The sequence below is a fragment of the Genypterus blacodes genome, unplaced genomic scaffold, assembly GCF_046128005.1.
Source record: "Genypterus blacodes isolate CSIRO-AG114 ecotype Tasmania unplaced genomic scaffold, CSIRO-AGI_Gbla_v1 ptg000003l_1, whole genome shotgun sequence".
Classification (NCBI taxonomy): Eukaryota; Metazoa; Chordata; class Actinopteri; order Ophidiiformes; family Ophidiidae; genus Genypterus; species Genypterus blacodes.
In genome coordinates this window covers 1,312,501-1,328,472 of record NW_027466817.1, presented here as the reverse complement: position 1 = coordinate 1,328,472, position 15,972 = coordinate 1,312,501, and the positions used below count along the sequence as shown (strand labels likewise).

General features: G+C 46.5%; 1 protein-coding gene across 1 annotated transcript in view; it reads right to left on the bottom strand.

The window, feature by feature from the left end:
* The window catches only part of numbl (NUMB like endocytic adaptor protein), a 43,043-nt gene continuing 27,071 nt past the window's right edge, over positions 1-15,972 (bottom strand). The window contains exons 2-9 of the mRNA XM_076142004.1: positions 14,049-14,199; positions 11,429-11,503; positions 9,818-9,892; positions 7,768-7,908; positions 6,616-6,805; positions 6,170-6,442; positions 3,246-3,428; positions 1-2,921 (exon numbers count right to left, since the gene is read on the bottom strand). Coding sequence (XP_075998119.1) covers positions 1,774-2,921; positions 3,246-3,428; positions 6,170-6,442; positions 6,616-6,805; positions 7,768-7,908; positions 9,818-9,892; positions 11,429-11,503; positions 14,049-14,174 — 2,211 coding nt within the window. The 5' untranslated portion in view covers positions 14,175-14,199 and the 3' untranslated portion in view covers positions 1-1,773. The remainder of the gene's footprint in view (positions 2,922-3,245; positions 3,429-6,169; positions 6,443-6,615; positions 6,806-7,767; positions 7,909-9,817; positions 9,893-11,428; positions 11,504-14,048; positions 14,200-15,972) is intronic.

Here is a 15,972-nt window from a genome sequence, read left to right as displayed (position 1 = left end):
GGAAATACTGTACTTAAAAAACATAGATTATTGTTACTGTATAATATGCAGCGTCTCTTAAATATGCTGAGTGTGTGTGTGTGTGTGTGTGTGTGTGTGTGTGTGGGTGTGTGTAGGATGCAGGTTTAGCAGGATGCTGAATTTAAAGTGGCTCAGCTGAGTCTGGGTTGGACAAAAACAAAGACTATAAACGGTCAACGGCGTTCAGTTTGTGGGCCGTGAATGTGTTTTTGTACAGGTTACTCTCACACACACATACATCTCCCTCTCGCTTGTATCTTCTATACCTCTTTTTCCCTCCATCACATCTAATCTCATTCACATTCAGCCTTCTTCCGCCTCGTTCTTTGAAAGGTGTGACTCCATTCTCTCCTTCAGTCTCTCACATGCAGCATATCATTCCTTTTCCTTCCTCTTCCCATGGAACAGCTCAAATTATGCTTGTGTGTGTGTGTGTGTGTGTGTGTGTGTGTGTATGGAACAGTCAAATATCCTTATCTGCTCATGCTCCACCTCTCTTTTCACCTCTAACTTTATTTTCGTTATGATGCAGTTCTAGTCCTACTTATACAGTCTGTGCAGCATGACTATACCCTGTGTTTAAGCACTTGAAAGGATTTATGAATGCTGGAATGTAGTGCAATTATTCTTCATCCAGTTACACAGTGTTGTAAAGTATTTCGTTCATTTCCGCTGAGTTTGGTAAAGTAATATGGAGTCAAAGGAGTCCAGAGTGCATGTGTGCTGTGTATCCTGAAGTGATCCTTCACGTCGCTGCAACCTTGACGGTGGACTCGGCGGGCGATCATATCGATGCGTCTGGGCTGAGCAGCAGTTACGCGTGAGGGCGAGCAGGTGGAGGAAGCATGCCTCTATATACACTTCATTAAATGCTGCTGCGATGTCAGCTCGAGCTTGGCTTCCGATTCCTGTTACATCCTGCTTTAGTACAAGCAATTGAGTTTCCCATAATGCAATTTTGCAATGCCACAATTCCATTATCCGTCTATTGGTTTGCCTCCTCTTTAAAAAATCAACAAAAATAAATACAGGGGCTTAAGAAAGCAACACCCTTCTGAAATACTGCTTTAAAAACTTGATTTAAGTCGTATATCGCTTGTTAAAGTAAAAAGTAAAAAATAAAATACAATAAATAAAATAATTTTGGCCATAAATCTCTACTATTGGTCAGTGAGTCCTTTGGGGTTGATAGGGTTGGGTCTCATATCATCAGCTAGTCCCTCAAGTGTCCAAACCTCTGCTGTGCTTGGCTGAGATCAGCATCCTTCTGTTCTCAAGTCAAAAAACATCCACAGCGCTTCTCCTTCGAATCTCCACCAGACGCCCGAAAACATCTTCGGGGATTGGAATGCATCTGAGCAGAGTCCCCTTTTAAAGAAAGAAACCACTGAACTGTGCCCCCACACTGCTCTCAGGTGGCACATACAGTACATATGGGGACTCACAGTGGCAAAAGTAAAGCAAAAAGGGGAGAAGTGTAAGCAGGAAGAGGGAGGTGGAGGGGGTCAGCCATCACATTTGTGTCCAGTCTAGTGAGCCAGAGACCTGATTCACCCGTGGCAGCCCAGCAATCCATCATTGGAGTGTAAAGAAAACAATCAACATCATTATTCACTCTGATGAGAGCTTTCAGCCATTTGCCAGGCTGCCACAGGTGGGATGCAGAGCAGGTTTAAAGTCCTGAATCCCAAATCTATGCAGAGATGCTGGAATTAGCATCCTTTTTTCGTAGGCTTTAACTCCGATTCTGGTTTAGAGCTCAATCTCAAACGTCTTTTGCAGATCGTCGGAAAATGGGTTGGCTGTAGCAGCTGTGGTCTTATTCCCGGGCTGCTGAGATGTTGGTTTGGTCTCCAGCGCCGCCCACTTGGCCTCAAAACGATCGGCTTCTTGGGAATCCTTGCTTGCCACCAGGGCTGTTAGCTGACTGCCCTCTGGTGGCCAACTGCTACTGTTGCCACCATTCCTGCCACTGTTGGGGGTCCCGTTCTGGAGGCCCATTGCGTTGCCGTGTGATGGGAGACCATTGATGGCTGTTGATAACTGCTGGGTGGAAGAGAACGGTGGTGTGGAAAATCCTCCGGCGTGTGTGTGCACGACTGCACCTGGCGCTCCTGTGTAAGGGTGCTGATGGCCCAGTGATCCCACTTTGGCTCCTCCTCCCCCTGAGCTCATGGAGCTGCCTCCACCAGATGAGCCTGTGGCTGTGCAGAAGACATTGGCCACCATTTGTGATGGAGTAATGCCCACCACAGGCACGCTGGCATTGGGATAGGTCATACTGCTGGCCAGGCCTGGCATGTAGGTCTGCATGGGCACGAAAGCTGGTTGGACAGGCTTGGTAGCAAACATGCCCACAGGAGCCGGCGTGGTGTCAAAGGCCAAGGGGAAAGGCTGCATGGAGCTTGGGAGAGAGCCCGGGGGCCCGGGGATGGAGGGCTGGATCATGGGGGCTCCAGTCATGCTGGGACCAGACATAGTGGGAATGGACATGGAGGGGAGCGACATAGGGGGGCCAGACACTGGAGGACCTGGTATTAAAGGAACTGATGATATTGTCATGGGTGGGAGGGGCATCGGGGCCTGACCTGAGAGAGCAGAGGGGCCCGACATGAGGGGTTTAGACATGGGGCCCAGGGACATGGAGACAGCAGACACGGGGACAGCTGATAGAGCTGCCTGGCTTGGCTGATTTGACATGGAGGGTGGACCGGGGATAGCGGGGATGGTGGGGCCCGGGGGAGGGGTCTGTTGCTGAGCCTTCACAACTTTGGAGACTTCCTCCAGCCATCTCTCAGCCTCGGATGGGGTGCGCCTGTGTCCACTCTGCATCTGCATCGCCACCGAAACCAGGGGGGGAGAGTGAAGCGGAGGGTCAGCCTGCACCCAGGGGGAAGAAGCTAAGGGCAGAGAGTAAGAGTGAGTTTAAAAATGAGAAATTACAAAACTGTCATTAAAAAAGTATACAATTTCATTCTCATGTCATCATATAATTGTTATTATTATTGTTATTATTACACAGTCTATACATTTACATTACTGTTACCTCTACTGTTTCACAATATCTCAACTTAACCCTGTATTTACGTGGCAACTGCTCTAGTTTGAGAGGAACGTTTCCTTACTAGAATGCATATCGAATAAACACTTCATATTCAATCATATTGCTGAAATCTAAGAGCAATGTTAGTGATGCTGATCTGATCAGACGTTTCCTGTCTTACCCTGCAGGGGAGCAGGTGGTGGTGGGAGCGCAGGGGGGACAGTGCAGGCTGGCGGCCCGTTGGCAGAGGAGGCGTGGGGGAAGAGCTCCTCTGACGGGTTAGTGAAGGAGTTGTTGATCTGGCTGCATAGAGCGTTGATGTCCCCCTCATCGTCCAAGTCCAAGTCCATGTCCATGTCTGGGGGGGGGAAGAGGAGAGGAGGAAAGAAGACAAGACAGCAGGAGAAAAGATGAAATTGAGGAGGAAGGAAAGCGTAGAGGAAGAATGGAGAAAAGAGGGAGGAAATGTTTATTCATTTGTGTTTGTTTGTAAGTGATACTGGGCTATAGACATGAAGATGACCTGACTTGACTTAACAGACTCAAGATGGAAAATGGGGCTGATCTAAAAAGCTTAAAAAAACAAGATTGCGGATTGTCATACATTTTAATTTTGTGTTGTTTTTAAGCCCACATGTGCGTCTCCTCATGTAACTGACCCAACCGGTGAGGATTAGGTGCCTAAATGTACGGCTTTAAACCTTTAAAACAGACTGCACATAAAAATAGACAATATCTACTTTGCTGTTCTGTGTCCCTCAGTCTCTCCTTGCACAACACTGAGGCTCAAGGCTTCAGAGAATGAGAGGAGGAGAAACTGGAGACACTGTGCAGGTACAAATCTCTATAATTGTGGCCTCTGTCTTTCTTTCTTTCTTCAAATTCATCCACGCTGACGGATGGAAGGATTCAATCAGGATACAATGTTGATGCTTAAATTACAGACTGCTTGTTAGAGAACAGTTGGAGGGCTTTCTTCACACTGTGAGGATGATTTATAAAGTGCAGAGACTTTCACTTCGGTGTTAAGTGAAGTCAGTGCCTTTATATTTGACTCAAAACCCAAACCATACTGCTGTGGTCTGACCAATACACCGTACAAGCCCTCTGCTGTGCTACTTCCCTCTCAATCCCATTGAGTCCATTGTGTGGCCACGGGCCTTGAATCACAGTGTAGGGTGCACAGGGTCTTAGAGGCTGATGTAAGGTCTCACATTAAACATTTCTCCCTGCTTTGTTCTGTGGAATCCAACCCTCTGATCTTTCTCTCTGTCTCCTCTTCAATGTCCCACAGAGTTCAGAGGCACTCAAGGCATTTCCTATGCCTGTGTGTGTGTGTGTATGTGTGTGTGTGTGTGTGTGTGTGTGTGTGTGTGTGTGTGTGTGTGTGTGTATGTGTGTGCGTTTCCTTTCTCTCAGTGCAGTAGCAATTTTAAGGGCTGGTGGTGCTTGCTGAAGGCTCTGGCTAACCGGGACAGCTGATTGAACACACAGATCAATACACACATTGTTCAGAGAGTCACAAGGGAGCAGGAAGGCAATGGGGTTGGCTGCAACTGGTTAGTGCATCAGTGTGTGTGTGTGTGTGTGTGTGTGTGTGTGTGTGTGTGAGAGAGAGAGAGAGAGAGAGAGAGAGAGAGAGAGAGAGAGAGAGAGAGAGAGAGAGAGAGAGAAGAGGAAGAGCGATAGCAATGTGTATGTGGGATTCTGGGATTCAAACTGCATCAAATCAATGTGATGTATACTGCTCGTACTGTATGTCTCTCTCAAGAGAGGGAGAGATAGAACCCAGGGCAGCAAATATGAGAAATATTGAGTGGGAGGTGAATGCTGTGGTATAATATTCCAGTCAGTGAACTCCTCCAGTCAACTCTTATGAGATCCAGACTCACTGCTGATACTGCGGCACCACACAGAGTGGGTGTGTTTCTGTGTGTGCATACATCAAGGGTAGCGATTTCTAATTGTTCTTTTTGAAATGTCAAGGCCTGTCAAAGTTGTGTGTACTCATCCACACTGCAGCAACACTTGTGCTGACATCATTAATAATAACATTCGCACAACAGCCACTTCTGGTCTGCAAAGCCAAAACCTTGAACAGAAGCATTAAACTGACGAATGACTCTGCGTCTGGACCAAAACAAGAATACAAAAGGGCAGAAGATTGATTCTGCGACAGGATATCCTTGACACGACAATGAAGCCTGAGAGAAATTAAAATTCTGCTCTAATCTGCATGTTCATAATGAGTCAAGGAGCAAACAGAGGCCTCATGAGTCATTTCTGCATCACATTTCTTCTGACGTATTAGGACCATTTGGTTATTTCAACCTTCAAAATCTTTCTGAAATCATAATGACTTTCATCCTGCTTTCAGGCTAGACACAGAGGAGGCACATTAATGCACGTTCAAATATGGATGAGTCACTTACAAAACCCATGTGAATGACAGTTTGCTCATTTTAATTGGATATCTGTACACTTGCCGGGGACACGATATTAAACCCGGAACCTATTTTTTTTTGCGCACGCGGGCACCAGGACGCCCTGTTACCAGTGGTTTCAGAGGGGGTTACAGGGGGGACGGTATTGTGACTGTAACTCCCCCTGAAACCTGTGGTTACAGGGGGAGTTACAGGGGGGACAATATTAAACCCGGAACCAGTTTTGCGCGCGCGGGCGCCGGGAACGGACAACACGTTTTTGCTTTTAGATTATTTCCGGCCACCGGGACCAACTTCCGAAATAACCAGCGTGTCTGGCGCCCCTTGTAACTCCTCTGTAACCAGAGGTTTCAGGGGGAATTACAGGGGGTACGATATTAAACCCGGAACCAGTCTTGCGCAAAAAACTTCTGATCTATAAAAGGGGGGCGCGAAAGAAAAAGTTTGAGAACCACTGTCTAAAGGGTTGAGAAATGCTGTTTCAGTGACTTTTGTTTAATCTTGAAGTAAAACCCTGAGGCAACACTGCATTCTTGTCAGATCAGCATCTGTATCCGCCTTCAGGCACCCATTAAGTCTGACTCCATGTATATTATATATAATATATTTATTTTGACAGCAACTTGGCGTTTAGTGTACATTTGTGAACTTCTCAACTCACCGGGGTTCTTAGCCTGGAAGTCCGTCTTGCGTTGCAGCGTGGATGGCAGGTCGTTGAGGCGGAGCGACAGCTGCCTCTTGAATGGAGAGTTCTTCTGGCTTAGGGCTGGGAATCCCCGGAATGAGCCTTGACGCACCAGCTGCTCGATGGGCGCGTGGCGGCGAGGGATGGCGTGGGGCCCGCCAGGTTCTGGACGCTCCATAGGGGACGCTGCACCCTCGGGTGGGGAGGCAGTGCCAGGTGGCAGGGCTGGGATGGCTGAAGACTGAAGGTCTGAGGAGGAAGAGGGTCAATGGTCCAAACACATGTCAAATTACAGCTGTAGGGGTGTACATTATGAGTTCACTTGGCTCTCCTTTAGTGAACACACACACTTATATGAGAAGTCGTGGCTGCAACTTTATATGAAGCACTTGAAGAGCAGGAACACATTTGTATCAAGCTACCTTTCTTTTTATCCTTGTCATCGGCGCCCTGCTGGTTGCAGGTGGAGTTGCCGCGGAAGGAGCCTTCGCGGACAAATGAGGTGCGGCTGGCGTCAAAGGAGGCCGTCACGCCACACTCCTTCTCTCTGCGCTGCTTCCTCTCCAGACAGGCGGCGAAGGCACAGCCAACTGCATGACTCAACCGCTCCCCCTAGTGGAGTGGACAACAGTGATGTAAAAAAAATACATGTCAACACTTAATCTGGTGAATAATCAAATGAAAAGATAATAATCAAATAAAAGATGAAAAAGAACCAGGATTTGAACTAAATGTGTCTTCAGTCTTTGCAGAGCGAGATCAGACTGACTGAAGACAGAAGCTTGAGTACAGGGCAGGAGTTTCATATGCTTATCTGCAGCACAGATCAGATCGTAGCTATCAACCTTAAATCTCCAGCATTATCCATCATTGTGGTTCCAAATGGAAGTCATTTCACCTTGCTCTCTGCAATTAATCCCTATCTTCAAATCTTGAATCCTATCTTCTTTTACCCTCCACTGGCAATCATTACAAGTTTAAGGCCAGCAGATAGGGACAGAGATATGGAGTGACAGAGGCAGAAACACAGACAGACAGATAGATGGACAGATAACTCCCACCATTCTGTCTAATCCTCTACTATAATCCCCCAGGACTGCGCTATGCTCTCTTCCGTCCGGATTATTAATCCTGCCAGGACTCTCTTGACATGGGCAAGTTAATAAATCCATCATGGAGCTGTAAGCACACTCCACCATATCTGTGCAATACATTTTGCCATTATTCACAATTTGTTGCCTCTCTTATTCCAAGCTAAGCTACAAACAGCAGAGACTGGAAACTGTGCAGTTATAAATACAAAATATATATAATGTCTAAATGAAATATGGCTGAATGTACAGAGACCAATGTGAACGACTCTCTGAGGATAAAGGTCAGCCATCGAGTTCTGATGTAGTATTCCATTAAAACGATAGTCTCACAAACTCGTTGGAGTATCACTTGAGAAATGTTAATAAGCTTAAATAACTGTGGGCCCAAGCAAAGAGACAAAGTTCTTATTTGAGGAAAAATGCATTATGGGTAAAGTCCTTGGATGGTGGACTAGACGGAAGGTGACCGGCCCCCCTTACCGAGTCTTTGAGAGCCATGAAGCAGTGGCACATCCACCGTCTGGTGGTTCCGTCTCTGCAGATGTAGGAGAATGCCTTGTCATAATTACGATCAGGAGCACAGAATGAAACCTTCTCTATGGTCTGGTCCACAATGAGGTCCTGAGAGAGACACAGAGAGAGAGAGAGAGGGAGAGAGAGAGAGAGAGAGAGAGAGAGAGAGAGAGAAAGAGAGAGAGAGAGAGAGAGAGAGAGAGAGAGAGAGAGAGAGAGCGAGCGTCAGCAGGGATCTGATATGACAGTTCACACAATACAAATCAATCAAAGCCTTTTCACAGGTAGATTGCATCTGATGACATTTGACATAGTTTTTGTCTTTCTAACCTTCAGCTTAACTGATGACAAACAGGAACCAAGCACAATGCTGAGCTCATACACACATCCTGCACTTGACACACTGCTTTCAATCTCAGTTAACCCCGTGAAAACCTATTTACACATGCGGCAAAAGGAAACTCACCACCGACTAATGACACTCAAAAACCTCTGAGATGTTTCCACCACTAGCCTGTCCTCTTCCAAAAAGGTTATTGAGCTCATCTCAGTGACTACAGAGGAGACTCAGAGGGGCCCCTTTTCTTTCTCTGTGTACATGAAGGGGCCCCTGGCTCAGCCCTTTGACTCACAAAAACAGAAAGAGCAGGAAAACAAGAGCCGAGAGGGAGAAGAAAGGGAAGAAGGAGAAAGAGGGTTCACACACTCGTCCACGCACTTCCTTCCTCTCCTCCAGTGTGTGGCAGAAACAAAGAAAGGGTAGGATGAGGAGAAAGGAAGAGGGAGGTCGAGGAGGGAAAAGAAGGAGAAAAGAAGGAGGGATGTGAGGATAAAGAGGTGGAAGAATAACAGTCCATTCATTGTGGGCCAATTAGGGAATGAAGGGGGACGCTGGTACCGAGGTGTGTGTGTGCGTACGCTTGTGTGCGTGTGTGTGTGCATGCGTGTCTGGGCAAAAGTGACTCAGATCGGGTCACCATATCAATACCAAGCAGCCGCATGTGATTCCGGGTGTCTCATCTATGCGGCATCAGAGAGCGGGAACTAAACAAAAGCTTCTTCTTTATTTCTATTGAGCTGCAAGTAAAAGAAGTCTTATAGAATATAAATCCACAACCCACACACACACTGTAGAAATGAGGCTGAGTGACCAGAGGCCGTGTGTGTGTGTGTGTGTGTGTGTGTGTGTGGGCTCACTTGATGACTCATATACTGTAGATGATGAAGGTGATGAAGAGGCAGAGAATGAAAGAAAGGAGATGAAGAGTGAATGCTGGGTGTCTAGAGAAATGATGATTATTGTACAGTTGCTGGAACCAGATTCACTATGAATAATAACAAATCATAATCCTTGCCTACGCTTACCTTGAATGTTCGAGCGACTTACTGTAGGTTTATTCGCTGAATAAAAGCCACAAGAATCGTATTCTTACTCTATGCTAGTAAATGGAAGAAGTGATGTAGAGGTGAAGATGTGGTGTTTGTTCATGTTCTGTCTCATTAGATGAGATTGACTGGCTTTATTAACCTCAGTACTCTGAGGAAAAGAGGAAGGAAATGAAGGTGGAGGGAGAAGACTGGGAGAGGTGAGGTCATTTGTGTGAGGTCTACAAACAAAAAGGAGAGGGAGAGAGAGAGAGAGAGAGAGAAAGAGAGAGAGACAGAGCAGAGGAGAAAAGGGCTCCATTAGGCTCTCCTCTGTTCTCTGCTCCCCTTTTATTCTACTCGGCTCTCAATGGATCCACAGCAAGCAACACTCACTGTAGGAGGCCTCTCCAGCCGCCAGACATGACTCAAGTGTGTGTGTGTGTGTGTGTGTGTGTGTGTGTGTGTGTGTGTGTGTGTGCGTGCGTGGAAGAAGGAAAGAGAGAAAGAGAGAAAGAGAGATAGGTCTTCCCTATCCCCATCAAGCACCTTCAGGAACAACAGTGACGCTCACACACAGACACACACACACAGGGGCCCAAACTAGACAGCCCTGTCAGCCTTAAGGTGGGCGGAGAATTGATCCTCTTACCTTAGTTTTGTCATCCACCACCCTGAGTCCGTCGGCCGAAACCCACAACACTGCTTTGACTGTCTTCTTTCCACTCTGGAGAAGGAGAGAGAGCAAAGGAGAGAGAGAGAGAGAGAGAGAGAGAGAGAGAGAGAGAGAGAGAGAGAGAGAGAGAGAGAGAGGGGGAGAGGGAGAGAGAGAGAGGGAGAGAGAGAGAGAGAGAGAGAGATTTATGATTTGGAGTGTAACAGGGCAACCAACCAAAAAACATTGAATATCCTTGCACGGATCTCAATCATTTCCCCGTCTCATGAGTCACTCCTCCACGACCTTGCTTGTAAAGTCACTTTTGCCGCTACAGACAGCAGCGCCTTAGATCATTTCAGCAGATGGGCAGCAGTGACAGGCTGAGATGGGAGAGGCGGGCAAGAAGCACAAATCTGTGCCAGCTGGCCCAAAGAATGATTTCTCCACCAGAGGAGGGCACCAGGCAGAGCTAATAACACACTCAACATGGGCCGGGGCTAAAAATACACAAGCTGAAAAAGCAGTGGAGAGTGTGTGTGTGTGTGACGAAGCAAGCAAGAAAGCCAAAGCACCACAGGAAAGGCCTCTGAAAAGCATAGCGGAGCAATAAAGAGCCTCGATTTTTGCATAATCCCATTGAGCGAAAGAGACGGGAAGAAGGAGAGAATGGCTATGAAGAGGGGAAAAAGAGAGAGAGAGAGAGAGCGAGGGACGGATCAGATATTATGTTTTGGGGAAGAGGAGGGAGTGGAGCCAGGGAATGAGATGCAGAGCTGTAAGAGAGGAGGGAAAGAAGTGCAGAGGGATGAAAGAGAAAAGTCGATGAAGGGAAAACATGGTGAGGTTATGAATGCTGGGAACGTGCCAGACGCAGGTGTGTGCTCCATCTTTTCAGTCTCTTTCTGTGTCGGGATTCAGACAATGATGCTCCCCCCCCCCCCCCACACACACACACACACACACACACACACACACACACACACAGCCCAGATCCTTCTTACATCAGTCCCAACCTATCTCATGTGAAGACTGTGAAGTAGGTGACCCAGACCTCTGTCTTCTATACGCTGCTAACTGTGTGTAGGTCTGTGTGTGTGTGTGTGTGTGTGTGTGTGTGGCTGTCTGACACCGGCCAGTCTGTGTCACTCCGTTCACACGCTCCCTGTCCGATTCCAGCATCCCAGGGGGGAGAACTCTGTGTGTGTCGGTGAGCGTTAAAATGTGTGTGTTGGCCACAATCTCATTTTCTGCTCTCTTGGGTGCCATAGCATCGGTCAGAGAGAAAGACAGATGGACACACAGACGGGACAGACAGAGCGCACATACAGACAGGCAGAAGTAACGTGGAATAAAAAAATCGATGTAGGCGATGAAACTAGTCAAGGTTTATAGGAAATAACAAGCTTTAGTCCTGTGAGAGGTGTGTGTGTGTGTAGTCCTTTGGTCGATACAATGCTGTATGAGCTCCTGGGTCTTTAATGAGCTCCAGTGAATATTGTAGATCCTTGGAGTGTGTTTACTAGTGTACACAATTGGCTGTATCATACTACAGTAGGTTTCAGGAGGGGTTTGTGTGTGTGTGTGTGTGTGTGTTGAGGTACTCACAACTTTTAGTTTCTTGACCGCCTCCTCACAAACATGCATCCCTCTCGACTCCTCCACCTCCACCAAACCTAGGTACTGCAGGGAGAGAGAGAGAGAGAGAGAGAGAGAGAGAGAGGCTTTAACTTTTGTTATGTTTCTCTGGATCCTCCTGTAACAACACACTGTACAAATCAAGGTGAAACAGAAAACAAAACAAGAAAACCCAAAAAATGATATACTACAAATTAATAATTCATAGATCCCTCTCAGTGTGTGAATAAGTGCTTCTAAAGTGATTTAAAGCTGCAGTTAGTGATAATGACGGACCAGACTCAGGTGCTTTTCAGCCTCACATCAGTTTGTGTGTTGCCGCTCTGTCTGACGCTCTGTGGTGGATGAAAGAGCCACCAGGGACACAATTAAATCTGTCCTCCTGTGAGAAGCCCAAAGGAAAAGGACAGGGACAACCACTGTCCTCTGTCTGAATGGGAATCCTCCATCAAGTTTTACGTTGATTAGGCCCCAGATCAACTTACCTGTCCACCGAGGACAAAATGAACGACACCACACAGCACCAACGTGTCCCCGAGTACGTCATTAGCTTCATGCTACCGGTCGGCACAATTGTTCAACCAAGATTAATACGATCAATATGTGATCTCAGTGTGGCTGCATGTAAGCTTTGATACAATGATAGATTCGGACCAGCAGGGAGCAGAGACGTCTTCCTCTCACTCTAAAGAAAGTAATGTTGACTGATGGGAAACAGCAAACAACTCAATAAACAAGAATCAATACATTAACTGCAACATAAGTGTAACTAAACTACACAATACGTTATGAACTGATTTTCATTGAACTTGGTGGGAGTGTGTGACCATGCTGACTCAGCAGCATGCAAAGGGAAAGATCCAGTGTGTTATAGTCGCTTCTCTCACCGCTTATTATTCAAATGAGATGCATTTTCAAGGCTTGTACGGTCTAAACGAGTGCAGTTCTACTGAGTAATGCTCCATTTTCTTAACGCCGTGCTGTATGAGCTGTAGGCAGAGGCGTTCATGCTGCGTGACTCATGACTGTGCTGTGTAGGGATGTATGGATACATATTGTATGGGACACAGAGAGAGAGAGAGAGAGAGAGAGAGAGAGAGAGAGAGAGAAAGAGAGAGAGAGAGAGAGAGAGAGAGAGAGAGAGAGAGAGAGAGAGAGAGAGAACCCCAATGAAGAAGGAGGGAAGTGGAGCAACAATAAGGAGAGATGGAGTCTTTTAATGTGACCGTCTGTCACTGTAGATCCATTGAGTCGTGTACTTAACTGCTCTTCTTATTGCCAACTCAGTGCAGCATTACAATCAAGAGCAGCTTCCATTAGCCTGTTCACCCTCCCGCTCCCCCCTCTCCAGCTCTGCTCAGCCCACCCGCTCTCTTTTGGCCTCTCTTACCCAATCCCGCATCTCTCTCGCTCTCAATTTATGTCTCGCTGTGTGTCTCTTGTCCCCCCCTGCCTGCCCTCATCTTTCACCCTGTCATTTCTCCTGCTCGGCTTCATCTATAACCCCGCGTCATTGTCGTTCCTCCCTCTCTGCCCTCCGTCTCTTACTGTCATTGAATGATAGGCAGATTTAACGTGTGCACACGGGCCATGTTATCTGTAAACTGGGCCATTAATAATGTGTTAGAAATGATCTAACGAATCAAATGTCCTCTCTGACCTCACTGACTCCCTGTCAAATGAAATTAGCATGTTCTTGTTTTAATTTAAGGATCCTATTTGACACCTTTACAATGTTTTAATGTGTAAAAAATACATCGACCCACTTTTATTCTCATTTGCTGCAGCACAATTATGCACCCTGAGTGAAAATGGATAGTTTCAGGCGCAATCTCTGCAATCTTCCTCTTAACCGAATGAACCTTTCACAGTGGTTGGGGGTTTGTCTTACTGGATGCATTTCTATGGGCATGCACCAACAACATAAGTCTACAACAGATCTACAAATCAGTCTAGAATACAAAAACAGACAGATCTCATCTATGGCGGAGCTCATATGAGGTAAGCTTGCCCATGAACCTTTTCCTCCTTCATCCTCAAATCTGTCTTTTGTCAACATAAACTGCATTGTAGTGACTTATCCTCTAGGTATAGGTTTGTGCAGGGATAGAGCGCTGAATGAAGCTCCTTTAGCGTAGCGTGTCTGTCATTCATTAAGAAACGGCACCGAGCAGATAGTGATGTGAGTTATGATGCATGTACTGACTCTATGGGCTGGAACTCAGAAAGCTTTCAGTGGCCCTTTGATGTGGCCTTCTGATTTATTGTGCTGTGGGTCACATTACTGTTTAATTCTGAACTCCTCACAAAAACAAGGAGGTTACGTTTGTCCAAGGTTATAAATGGGGTCTGACATTACGGCTTTTTACACATTAAAGCATCGCGAAAGACACAAATGGGAATCTGTTAATACTTTCCCATTACATTTTTGAATGACGGTCCAAGAGATCTGCTTCCATAAACAATGATGCAGATCCAAATCAAAGGCTATGTACATTTCTATCAGTAGAATAGTTAGTGTGTGTGTGTTATTTAACACTGACTTTAATCTTACAAAGTCAGAGAATGGCAAACTTGGTCGGCTCCTTACCCGCACAGCAAAGTTACATTTCCCCTTGCGTACGGCCTCTTCGTCAGCCTGCCACTGATGCGGTCTGCTGGCCTCTGGGACGTACGTGGGCTTCTTCCTCCTCAGGCTCTGACGAAGCTTGTTCATCTCCGGGGTCACGTGCTCCCTGGTACTGTAGACACAGACAGTAAATATTCAGTTCAGCTGTTTAGCACAGGCGTTTCTTCAACAAAGAGCTGAATTCCACTCAAAACAAAAAAGCAACTCTCACGTTTACACAATGTCTCATTAAAGAAGACTTCCTTCCCACAGTGCAATCCCATAATAATAAACTCCACTTGAGGGCTTTCTATACCAAATTTTAAACTGGATAATGAGTGAAGTGGGGTAGATTTCATCAATTAAGCTCACGCTCCTTATGCAGTAATCATCCTTTATATACAGTCAGACATAAACACATCCCACCATGATGCTCCATTGATTTTTCCATTCAAACACAGCCGGTGCAAATCACACAGGTAGCACAAGCTGCTCATCAACACAAAGCATAGAGAAACGCTTTCATCTCTCCAAGAAACATCCAGAGAGCTGAGTGAATGCTGATCAGCGCACACACACACACACAGACACACACGGTCCCCTCTCTCCTGCCTAATTGGACCATTCAGCCCGCTGGCCTGTTTTCCAATGCTAATTTCTCAACATAATGAATCCTGATGCTATGAAAACATGACCTGCTTAAAAATGATAATTACTGTTTTCATTCCTTCACAGTCACATTCTGCCTCAACAGACAATCTCCAGTACAATAAAATGATTTCTCTCACTCCATACATACACACTGTATTCACTGCTGCTCTGCTTTCCTCTCACACAGCTCAGACACTGGTGAATTTCTAATCGCTATCATCCTTCATTATGATACAAGTACATTTCTTACCTTCTGGTTGCCCCAAACATCAGCATCCTGGCTACTTTAAAGTAAACTTTAAAAACAACAAATCTAATATACACAAGACTAATACATGAGTGTAAAGCAGTAGTCTGTGTGTCTCACTCTGCTCTGCTCACACCAGCACGGGTCCCACATAAATATAGATACACACACACACACACACACTCATCATCATCACTTTGTTACGGGTAATGCGTGTCAAAGACATTTGTGCCGGAAGTGTGTTCACTGAGACTTATCACACACACACACACACACACACACACACATACACACAGGCATGTGTGTAACGCAGGGTATTCAAAATGAGCTGCCACCATGCAGCCCCAGTGGCTTGACTCATTCCTGGCATGTGGGGCATGTGTCCTATGCCAAGAGGAGGCCAGACCTCCCCCACACACACACCAGCCCCTCTGCAGCTCCACCCACACACATGTCAAGGTCTGTGCCAGTCATTTCTGGGCAAAGAGCCAATTGACTGGCACCTGGCTGCCATCCACCACTGCTGGGGCAGGTGTGTGTGTGTGTGTGTGTGTGTGTGTGTGTGTGTGTGTGTGTGTGTGTGTGTGTGTGTGTGTGTGTGTGTTGGGAGTGCAGGGGCTAAAAGGTATCTGGTGTGTTATGTGAGGAAGAGGAGAATTGTGGGAGAAGGGGAGGGGGGGTGCTTGTTAGTTAATACAGGATGGCCTGTAACTGCCCTCATATGGTCTGGGAGCAGGAGAGCACGGCCTTGATACTGAGACAAGTGGGAGTAATGAGAGAAATTAGAGAAATGGAGACTGTGACTCAAAATACCCACGTATGTTACACACACAAATCCCTGCAATATGTCTCATAGTGGCAGGAAATAAACCAAAAAAACGAAAACACAAGCGGAAAAAGTCTCCCGGATGAAATTCAATCATTAACATGCATGAGAGAAACTACAGCCGGACACTAAGGTGGAGCCATTACCCAGCATGCAACACAGCGAAGGCCCTACAGAGCTGT